Source organism: Crassostrea angulata, chromosome 9 (assembly GCF_025612915.1).
Source record: "Crassostrea angulata isolate pt1a10 chromosome 9, ASM2561291v2, whole genome shotgun sequence".
Classification (NCBI taxonomy): Eukaryota; Metazoa; Mollusca; class Bivalvia; order Ostreida; family Ostreidae; genus Magallana; species Magallana angulata.
The window spans coordinates 27278952-27290759 of record NC_069119.1 but is presented as its reverse complement, the minus strand read 5'-3'; the positions used below and the strand labels follow the sequence as shown (position 1 = coordinate 27290759).

Sequence of the window (11808 nt, the reverse complement as noted above, 5' to 3'; positions counted from 1 at the left end):
GTGAGCATTTGTAGAAAAAATAATGTTGTGATTTGTTTTAATAATAAGAACTGATAAATGAAAAATGATGGCTTTTGATACAGGTTTTTGTTAGTAACATATGAACAATATCGCCCTTCATTATTTATAATCTATGAAAAAACAAATTTGTACCTATATTCTCAAAAAGAGTAGATTAATCAGATATTGTGGAAGTTGTTTCTTGAAATATCTTTCCAATTTAAACAATAAAAGTTCGTGATTTTTCTACATACGAAGTGATTTGCCTCTTATAATCATTCTCTGTCAAACGTTACTTTAAATGGGTGTTTAAAACTTTCAGGTCGCATCGTAAGAAAAGGTAAGTCTGTTTACAGATCTGATGTACCGGTAATAAAAATAAAATTAAAAATTATCCAAAACTTGGCCATCTATAATACAGAAATAATAAATATCTCAGGAGTATTAAAGCTGACTTTATTTTGTGAATAAAAAAAAATAAAAATTGTACTTTGTGGATTAAATACAAACTCCTATTTGTAGAATTTGTTGGTTGTTTCATGGATCAAAGATCCCGAACCTTGAACGGAAAGATGACCACCTCTAAAACCATGACAGTGGACAGCTGCAGAAAAACGTGCACAGATCTGAGGTTCAAATACTACGGTGTAGAGGTATGCATTGGTAGAATAGACAAATGGTCAAGAGAAAGTTGAGATTCGGTAATGTTTTATATTAAACATTGAAAGCCAGACATTAATGTTGTATTGGTATTGCAGCTTTCTACATGAACTTACAATTCAAAGTAAAGCGATACACATAAAAAGTGTAAAAGCCATATATTGTTTTAAGCAAAATATTGCATTGTTTCAACAAGAGTGTCAGAAGGCTGCAGTTCATAAACTCATATGACAGCAAGTAAATGTCATTGGAAAACAAATTCTCTTCATCAGACTATACGGACGTGAGAGGCTATATTAGTAAATTTAACATTAAATTGCTTTCATTGGTGATTCATGGAGGTATATATATGAAGTTAGATGACAGAAATAGTGTGGAATGCATCTTTACCTGCAATGCTTGCCTCCTTTGTTGTCCATTATCCTTTCACTTGGGTACAGTTATAAAAATTCGCTGCTTAAGTCATGTATTTTACATATCTGCAGTATAGCTCACAGTGTTTTTGTGGAAATAAACTAACAAAGTCAGTCAAGATGAAGGAAAACGACTGTTGGAGTTTTTGTGCAGGTGATAAAACACAGGCTTGTGGTGGCACATGGAGAATTGCCATTTATAAAAATCCTATATTCACACCAAGTGAGTACTTCAAGAAAAGATAATGTTGTGATTTGTTTTTGATAATAAGAAATGATAAATGAAAAATGACGCTTTAGATGCAGGTTTTTGTTAATAACATTTGAATAATATCACCCTTCATTATTTATAATCTACGAAGAAACAAACTTGCACTTAAATTCGAAAAAAAGAGTAATTATTTGCTCTTGAATACTGGTAGACCCTATATTAATACATTTAGTCTAGTCCAAATTTTTAAAAAGAGCTCTAGAAATACGTTTTAACGAAATAATTATTATTTGGTCCAGCATGGTTTTTTATCATAATTAAAGTATGCTGAGTCTGAAAAAATATGCTGGCTTTCATGGAAATGGCGTTAAGTAGGTCAAAATGGCGGACAGCCAATCTTCAATTTTTTTCTCTTAGTCTCTTCAATGGGAAAAAATAATGACAAACATTATTGAATTGATCCAAAATAGTATTTTATCATATCCAATGTTTGCCGAGTCTTACAATTTATGCTGGCTTTCCACAAATGTGGTTAATTAGGTCAAAGTGGCGATTTTAAATGGCGGATAACAACATTTTGTTAATTCGCCTAATATTTCTGAAATGGACATAAAGCGGGAGACAAACAATGAATATTCAGTCCAGCTAAGTTTTTAATCATAACTTAGGTGTGGATAGTCAGGAATAATATGCCATTTTCAAGAAATGTCGTAAATCATCTTAAAAAAATGGCGATTCATTCCGGTGGACATCCAGATTTTATATTTTTGTCCTTTAGTTTCTTAAATGGTGAAAAAGCGAGAAACAAACAATTATAATTTTTTAAATAAATTTTAAAATAATAAATAAGACGTGCTAAGTCTGAGGAATCATGCTGGTTTCCACTAAAGCAATGCTTTTCATGTCAAAATGGCGGACAGCCAGATTTCATTTTTTTTTGTCTTTAAAGTTTCTTGAAACGGAAAAAAGCATGAGACCAACACGTTTAGTTTGGTCCAGCAAAATTTATCAATATAATTCAGACATGCTGAGTCTTAAGAAATATGCGAGCTATGACGGAAATTCCGTAAAATAGGTCAAAATGGCGATTTAAAATGGCCTACAGCCAGATTTTATCACTTTCTATTTAAGTTTTTTTTAACAAGAAACAATTATAGTCCAGTCCAACAAAACGTTTTTATTTATAATTAGAGCATACTGAGTTTGACGATATACGCTTATTTTTACAAAATAACGTTATTTGGCGTTTCAAAATGGCCGATAGCCAGAATTCTCTTTTAAAGCCGTTTACAGGGATGAAACGTGTAAGTTTTACATTATACAAATATGCACATAAAAAATTAGATTGGAACACTTTAACGAAGAAAAAGAACAGTTCCATATTTTACTAAAAATTGTTAATTTATTCCGTTTTGTCTAATTAAGGCGTATACCGGTATCTAATTTAAATTTTCTGTGTTCATGCTTTTCAAATTCCGTCTTGTTCCTAAACCTTTCTGAGGTTTTTTTGTTGATATAATCTAACAGACTGATATGTTGTTGAAGAGAAAATGTTCCCCTTTTATAGAACTTTGAATTAGCACTTGGTTCATTTCATTCACTGGTATGGTGTGACACAACTTATTTGTACCACATATCGAGAAAATCAACATAATAAGTGAACAGAAACAAGTAAGAAAAGGGGAATTAACTGATTAGAAAATCAAAGAGTTCGAGAAGTTGTTTAGTTATATGGATAACCAAGACACATTGCCCACTGATACGGTTTAATTTGCTTTCTTCCTAAAATCAAAGCCCGGGAAGATGTCCCAACTTTGGATTTGCCTTACGTTGCTTATGAAACAAACACACACCAAGGTAATGACAGGGAGACATACATATATAAGCATGCCCATATTACCATGCCCAGCCGAGGTGGAATAAAAAAATTAAGCGATGGTTGTTTGTTGCTGGAACTAATGACCATAAGATCTTATACGTAAAGCTTTTTTAGATTTGATAGCTTGCAACTGCCCCGAAAGTTGCAGAATCTTTATGTGTGAATTTAAACGTGCCTTCTTCCCGGGTTAAGTCATTTGCAAATTTCAAATCACAATCTTATCTTAAAAAAAAAAGATTGTATAAATAACAAAATTACTGAAGTTTAAAAAGGGAAAACAGAAAAAAAAATTCCAAATAAAAAGCTGGTGAAGTTTTTCTATTAATACTAGTGTTGAAATTTGATTGTCAGTTACATCATTAGTATTGAAATTATGATATTTATACATTTCCCCATTTAAGAGGCCTTTAGTAGTCTATATAGAGATTAATGAAATTTGGCTACTAGTATACACCAATTTGAATTGCCAATTTGACAAAATTAACGTCATTTTCACGCAGACCATTTCATCAAACTTGGCATAACCTAATTATGATAAATATGTTTGCTAGCTAGACCAATTTGTGATTTTGTATTGTTATTTTTTCCATTAAAGAGACTGTGAGACGAAAAATATTGAAATCTGGCTGTCCACCATTTTTAACTATTAATCGCGATCAACATATTTTGTTAGACTCAGCACACCTTAGTTATGATAAAATGCTATGCTGAACCAATTGATAATCCCTTGTGACCTCAATTTTTAAGACTTACAGAATTTGCTTGTCAACCATTTTGACCTAATTAGCGCCATTTTTGTCATAGCAAGTATATTTTTCAGACTAAGCACACCGTAATTAATATGCAAAAATAACTTTGCTGGACTAAATTATTATTGTTTTTATACGTTTTCCCTAGTTTAATTTTTTTCAGGAAAAAAATTATAAAATTTGGGTATCTGCCATTTTGAATCGCCATGTTGACCTAATTAATGCTTTTTGGTGAAGGCCAGCAAATTTTTTCAAACTTAGCACACTTTAGATATGATAAATTAATAAGCTTTATCATTTCATTTTTGTCAATATGGAAAAGACTTTAAGAAAAAATTATAAAATTTGGTTGTCCCCCAATTTGAATCGCCATTTTGAGCTACTTAACGCCATTTTTATGAAGGCCAGCACATTTTTTTTGGAACCAGCACACTTTAATTATGTTTCAAAACCATGCTGGACCAAATAATAATTATTTGCCGTTTAAAGTTTTTTTTTCTCGACTAAATCGGACTAGACTAAATGTATTACTGTTGAATAAAACCAAAAGCATTTTGCAGCTATGTACTGGTATTCATTAATTAAGAAAAACAATGGCTTCTGTGAAGAGTATGTTTTGATAATGCCAGATGAAATTTTACTGAATATAAACATGAAAAATGTGGGACTGCATACAATTAGTAAATTATCAAAAATGCAGCAGAAGGTGGGGGACAAAAAATATCCCACATCTTTTTACAAAAGGAAATTATCCATTCAACTCAAACAAACAAAATAAGGAGGATAGATATATTAAGGATCCGGCTAATAGCCTGAAATTATCACCTCTAAGCGGGGAAAAAAACCTTTGAATCATCATACTATCATCATTTTGATAATTGTTTCATTGTAAAAATATGATTAATGATAACTGTAAGTTTTTCGATAACATAAATTCCTATATATACATGTTCATCAATACACTTATGTGGTCTTCAATACTGGTCAACCCTACATTACTATTACTGTTGAATAACACCTGACGTACATTTGCAGCTCTAGATCTGTTCTGCTGCTACCTTGATAAAGAAAACCATTGCTTGTGTGAAGAGCATTTATTAAAAATGCCAGATAAAGCTATACTGAATATAAACATGAAAATGTAAGACTGCATGCGTTTAGTAAATTATCAACAATGCAGCAGAAGGTGGGGCCCAAAAATATCCCACTACTGGTACTGTACCAGTTATCGGCTAAGACCAGTTATCGGCTAAACTGAGGGTTCGGGTTTATAGCATGCGACTATCCGAATTTTTTTAATTCAGTCGTCCGTTTCGAATAAAGAAAAGTAAGTTTGCTTGAAAACTTTCTTGAATATGTTTTAAACATGATCTTTAACGATCATTGTTTACCGCTGATTTACATCTTTGCACTTTCAGCTATGGGGAAAGTGACGTAATAAGTTAGAAATAGAATATGACCTCTTTGTGATACGTTATTATATCCCTTATTTGATTTGACATATAATATCAATACATATAAAATTTCTAAACAAAAGAAATTCACTAAATTCTGAAAGATTCATGGTGCAGTTGAACGCCTGATTGCACAATTATGTATTGAACAGCATACGTTTTTAGGTATTACCGTATGATGATAAACGGATAATTTTATGAGTTTTGTTTATGTATAGTAACCCCTACGACCTATAGGCTGACCCCACAAGGGACATAATTCAATTTGGACTTTGCAGAATATAAAATCAACATGGAAAGGGATTTTACTGTGTTATTATCACGAAGCCGATAACTGGTACAGTAAATCGTAAAAACTCGGCAAAGGACTATATATGGTATGGGCCTAAAATGACCCCCTAAAGAGAATATCATTATTTTGCTGTAATTCTTTGTTTTCGTTGTACAGAAATATATGTGATGTTTTTACTTAATGTGTTCTTTTCGATTCAAGTGCCCACAATTTAGATATACGGCATTGTAAAGACAACCTTTTTCCGCCATTTTTGCATTTTAGCATAAAAGAGCTTGTTTTCAAGCAATTTTTCTTTCAGGAAACATAGAGCGGATGCTTGAACCAACAAAATATTTTAATCAGAGATGTATCTAGTTAAGTCTAATAAGTGACAAAAAATTTGTCCTGGTTCAAGCATGCGCTCTATGTTTCCCACTCGTAAAAAGATGAGAAAAATGTCAATTTTCGTCTGATTTTGATTGAATTATAGTAATAGCGTCACTTCTGACGTCATATATTGCAAGTGCGTGCAAATAAATCAAACAAATATGTGAAAAATATATTTTATATCAACTCTTCTAAATTATAACATAACATTTTTTGTACCCGAAACGCTTTAAAAAATAGTGAATTTTGGGGGCCAAATTTAACTCTTATCATATATTGTTCTTTGGAGCGTGCTAAATAGCACATAAACAAAATGTTTGAGTTCTTAATGATGATATAATCTAACAGACTGATAAATAAGGAGTTCACCATTTAAAATATGTCAAGTTTTATTCAAATATATCAAGAAATAAGGAAACACGAAAAGAAAACGTAAAATTATAGCCGATAACTGGTACAGTGCCAGTAGAGAGACACTGAACTGCATGAGAAATGTTCCTCGCCACACCGAAAAATGTGCTTCGTTTAACGGTACAGATTCTAGAGAATCAAGATTTAAAGAGGAAATCCTGTTCATACCAATTTATATTAAGACATTATCTAAGAACATTAAGAATAGTGCTTTAACTTAATTTACAGAAAAGAGATTGAATAACCTTTGATAATTTCGACATGCATGTTCACTGTGAATTAAATCGGTATTATTCCTGTAGAACCTATTTCATTGTCATGAGCCTCAAGGTTTATTTACTCACTCATATTTGGAATGCATTCAAATGTAAGATGTACATGTTTACACTGAAATGATTGCTATAACAATGCAAAACAAACCCCTAAATGTCTATTTAAAAAACATGTGAACAACCATGTACACTACGTTGTAAACCTTAGGTGCCACCTCAGTTCACCTCCACAGCAATACTAAGTGTTTACACGTCTTGACCCCCCCCCCCCCCCGTTAAAAACAAAAACAAAAAATATGTGAACAAAAAAAACAAACAAAGAAACAAAAACAAAAAAGACTATGTGATGTTAAATACCTTGTAACAGACCTTAACACATTTGATTTCCAACTACTTTTTGGAATACTTGGTTGCCACCTCTGATAGTCAGCCTATGTATTTTTTAAATCAAACTTTAAACATGAAATATCTTTATAATGAGACCTGTGAAATAAAACATAAAACGTATAACTATCAAGATGATAACTTCAACAATTTGACAAAGTTAAACACTTATGGGTTCATGCCCTAAACCTGTATTGTAAACATCCTCAATGCAATGCACCTCTTCCCTCATTACTCTAAGAAAACAAAAGGAAATAACAAGATTTCAACCTCCCGACTAAATACAGGGCCACCAATAATGGATACCACCTCAGTTGGTTATCCATCATTAGCAGACCCTATATGACAAATATCCTAAATTTGTTACATCCATGCACTGTACCTGTATGTACCTCCCAATAATCTTGAAAAAACATCTAGAAAATATAAGATTTCGACCTCACACAGAGTAGTTCTAACTTTCACTTGTATAACTGATACCATGATTTATCGTATTGTCGTTTACTTTGTCTTGTTTTTCAGCCAAGAAATCTACAGCAGCTTGTAAGGATAAAAAAGGTGAAGTACAGTGTTTGTCGTCCAATGGACAGCGATCAGTCTGCATTGTGCCTCAGGCTGAACTAGTTCTCAATATAGACCCGAAGGTACCCACTGATGAATGCGAGCCTGGGGAAACTTATGGAAGACATGGGGATGAAATTTGGGTGTCTGGAAAATGCGGCGGGAAATTCGAAATTTGTTATAGAGAAGGTACTATTTACAACCACAATGAATGCCTTTATATTATTTAAATTATTTGGAATATTTAGTTCTATGAATGATGTATACCGTCTTGTTTATTTTAACTGTTTTTTATTGTAGTGGCTGCTAAAGAAGTTTCTGAAGGTAAAGATATCCCAATCGTACCTTTTCATTATTCAAACTCAAACGAAACTATTCATGTGACACTAGCTTTGCATCCATATCTTTGTAGACTGCGTAAAGACAGCAGATGGTAGTGATTACACAGGGACGTTAAATAAAACTAAATCCGGCAAAACCTGTCAAGCCTGGTCATCTCAAACACCACATAAACACAGATTTACCTCCCTTCCAAACAACTACTGTCGTAATCCAGACGGTGAACCCCACGCTTGGTGCTACACCACCGATCCCAACAGTCGATGGGAGTTCTGTGAAATTTCTCAGTGCAGTGCGTGTTGAAATGCATTTCTTGATATATTTAATCATTTTTTTAAAATGAGCTAGTAGTAAAATTATAAATCGCAGAAAATTAAGATATGCAAATGTAACCAAGTATGACGATACCAATTTGTAAAAATTCATTCGTGTTTGATAACAAATGTGACAATAAAATTGAAAATGAAATATTCATTATTTATACTACTGTTTAATAGAGACGCCAGCTCCAGGAGAAGCAGACGGTAATTATTCTACCTTTATATTTGAAACGTTACGAACTGAAAATAATATTTTATGAACCATTTCATTTTGTTAAATCACATTTGCAATTTTCTTTCGAAATATTGACTTAATTTAAAATGGCATTTTTTGAATATTGTTTGAATTGAAGAATGTCTTCTGGAACCAAAAGGACAAAGCTACCAGGGAACCAAAAATGTAACGAAGTCAGGACTGAAATGCCAAGCATGGTCTGTGAAGACGCCTCACAGTCATTCTTTTACCAAGAGTCTCGGCAATCAAGAGAACTATTGCAGAAACCCTGATGGAGAGCCAAAACCTTGGTGTTACACGACAGAGAAAGACACCCGCTGGGAAACCTGTGATATTCCGGAATGTGGTAAGAACGGAATAATATTGCTGGGAATTTCTCTTACGCACTTTGTAATCGTGATTAAAATTGTTTAAATCATTTATAAATGCAAAATCTACATAGATTTAAGAAAAGCAATTTTTAAGAAGTAATAGAAATCGTAATTTCTTGTTTCATAATTTACATATTTAATCTATGTCATTCATTAGCTGCCTGTAAAATTGAACAAGAGAAAGGTCCTGACTGCAAAGTCCTTTACAAGATATCTGGAGGTTGCTATTACCAGTCACACTATAGAAACGAATGCAAATACAGTGTAAAAATAGATAAAGATGGCGCTGGGAAACTGAAAGCAGATGTCAAATACGGATCAACAAAGTTTTCTCTTAAGGAAGGAAAAAGCGTCAACAAGTGTGCTTATTTCAAAGTAATGGGAGACTACCTTGTGATAGAGGACACGCTGACCCATGGATGTTAGAATTTCGGTAAAATGAAAACTCTATCGTCTACATTGTTTACTTGAACGTTTTATTTTTTCCTATATTGAATGTAATATTAATCTGAATAATTTTTTCTGCAGCAAAAAGAAGTGTCACGTCGCAATATCTAGATATATCTGTATTAAAAATTCAATAAATTTTAACGATTAAGAAAAGCACACACCTTGCAATAATAAAGTTAATATCATTAATATTAAATTAAAAAACAAAATCTTTTTTTCAAATAAGAGTAAACATGCATAATATTACTGAATTTGATTTTAATATTCAAATGTTTTTTGGTGAATAATGCAGGTGTTAAGTTATCTGGCAGAAATAATGCGGGATATAGCAATTTTTCTGCATCTTGCATCTTGTATAGCATAATTCTGCGATTCCGCTGTTTTTTATCAAATCGCAAGAAATTAAATATCGAGCACTAGTTATTTTGTTTTTTCATTTAGTTCAAAACTGTATGAAAAATAAAAGCGAGATTTTATAATCGGTGAGAGTTGCTTTTTATTAATTCTTCGCGTTTAATAAAGAACTAAGAGTGGTTAAACAAACATATGTTTTAAACTTTATTTTGTGTCGAACCAACACAAAAAGTATAAGTCACGGGATGTGGAGAGTCCTTTAGAATATTTTGGCTTTCGTTATCGGATTCAACCAAGTTTCATACATGTTGATTAAATTTTTATTCAATTATGATCTGCATTCAATTCCATACAGATACAAATGCATACTAAAATAAAATTGAATTAATATGCAAACTTGATATAGATATTATGTACAAAACAAAATATGTTTTCATTTTTTTAAGAAGTAAGGTATCATTTTTGGATGTATATCGGAATATAAATACGGGTTGGTCACGTGATAAAATCTCATTGGCTTTATGGAAGATTTGTTCATGTACCAACCCGTATTAATATCCCGATATACATCCAAAAATGAAATCTTATTTCTTATAATTACATTTATTGCAAATTATGACAAAAACATTGCTCCATACTTTCTTTTTTGTGATGACCTAGAAAGCCGTTTCGATTAACATGACGTAACAAAAACAGTTTAACAAGGTTGCAAGTATTAAATTATCACAATAAATAAATATGACAATACTTTTTATGATAATAAAGAGAAACAGTAATGAAAATTTACTTGACAACGTACAATTGACAAAATGATTGAAGCTTGCGTTAAAGTCACATAGCGCTTGGAAATTTGAAAACATAGCGACTGAAAGCTGAGTTAGAGTCTGTTCTGGCATTTTTAGAGGAAATTCTATCGTAGAATCAGATTCAAGAGCTAAATCTATACTACTATATTAAAATAATAGACTCGAATTTTGGAGCTTTAATACAGATAAATCGGATGAGTACTGATTTTCGTTTTATATTTTTTTAACATCATTGGTACTTTAAGATTACCAAATTATTTTTATCTTTTCTCAATTAAGCTTCGCTTATTAATAATCAACGAAAATTTTTCAAAAGATCCCGGAATTATCTGGATTTCTCGGATTTTACAACTTTGCGCGTGCGCAATACATTCACGCTAACGGGATCTTTTGTTTATATTTCCATAATACCATATTTGAATAAACTCAGAAACAAAACACATACGTGTACGTTTTCAATTGAAATTTGCTTGATATTCTGTACATATATATATTTATATGATTTCTTTTGAGGGAAATTATAAAATAACTATTATACATATCAACTATACTCTGTCCCGAGTTTTTGCTTCCACCACTTTTTGCTTGATATTTCAATAATAGTAAATACCTTTGTGCTCAAACAACGTTCATCCACTAATATGAAAAATGTCCAGATTATCTGTTTTGAAACGCCCCCTCTACCGCTTCAGGTTTCAATACACATCCCAAAATTGAAAGTCTACGGAGATATTGCATTGCATCAGCCATAAATAAGCCCGGATGATAACGTTAACAAATTGCGCGATGTATTCCGAGTGTATACCGAATGGAGAAAAGATGTAAACATTTCCCATTATAAATCTCCGTAAGAAAATTGTTTTCGTACCTGTGAAATTTTATGAGTGAAAAGGGATAATTGTTCAATGAAGATATCTTGGATATATTCCCTTTCATCGATTTCAATTGTATTTCTTTCACAGGTATGTGTATTTTTATTTAAAATCATCAAAATGTGATGGAAGCAATAACTTGGGACAGGACAGACTATAAGTACTTACTTTTGTCATCCTGATGGCAAAAATAAATTTGATTCCATGCAAAAAAAATCACACTGTATTTCTTCGGAGAGTGAAGATTGAATGTTTTATCGTTAAAATGATAAATGTCCTACGGACCTGGTTTTACGATTGAATGCGCTCCGTGCATTGTGTCTGTAGCAAAGAAAATACGCGAACGTTCATATGGAGAAATGGTGTACATTTTACTAATTTGCATAGCGACCATATTGTTATTACA

General features: G+C 32.1%; 1 protein-coding gene and 1 long non-coding RNA gene across 2 annotated transcripts; both read left to right on the top strand.

Annotated features, from left to right (window-relative positions):
- Positions 1-319: 319 nt before the first annotated feature.
- Positions 320-1290, top strand: LOC128163436 (uncharacterized). The gene is made up of 3 exons (XR_008240794.1): positions 320-340; positions 523-653; positions 1146-1290. It is a non-coding gene; the product is annotated as an uncharacterized LOC128163436 (long non-coding RNA).
- A 6102-nt stretch (positions 1291-7392) lies between these two features.
- LOC128162245 (plasminogen-like) lies at positions 7393-9560 on the top strand. The gene is made up of 7 exons (XM_052825413.1): positions 7393-7411; positions 7617-7844; positions 7956-7979; positions 8068-8286; positions 8492-8518; positions 8668-8895; positions 9078-9560. Exons 1-7 carry the CDS (start codon positions 7393-7395, stop codon positions 9344-9346), a joined length of 1014 nt encoding a protein of 337 aa, XP_052681373.1. The 3' UTR covers positions 9347-9560.
- Positions 9561-11808: the final 2248 nt, after the last annotated feature.

Excerpts from the sequence above, each read along its gene's own strand:
- LOC128162245 (XM_052825413.1), top strand. Across the intron at positions 7,845-7,955 it reads CGAAATTTGTTATAGAGAAG|TGGCTGCTAAAGAAGTTTCT; the intron begins GTACTATTTACA and ends TTTTTATTGTAG. Across the intron at positions 7,980-8,067 it reads TGCTAAAGAAGTTTCTGAAG|ACTGCGTAAAGACAGCAGAT; the intron begins GTAAAGATATCC and ends ATATCTTTGTAG.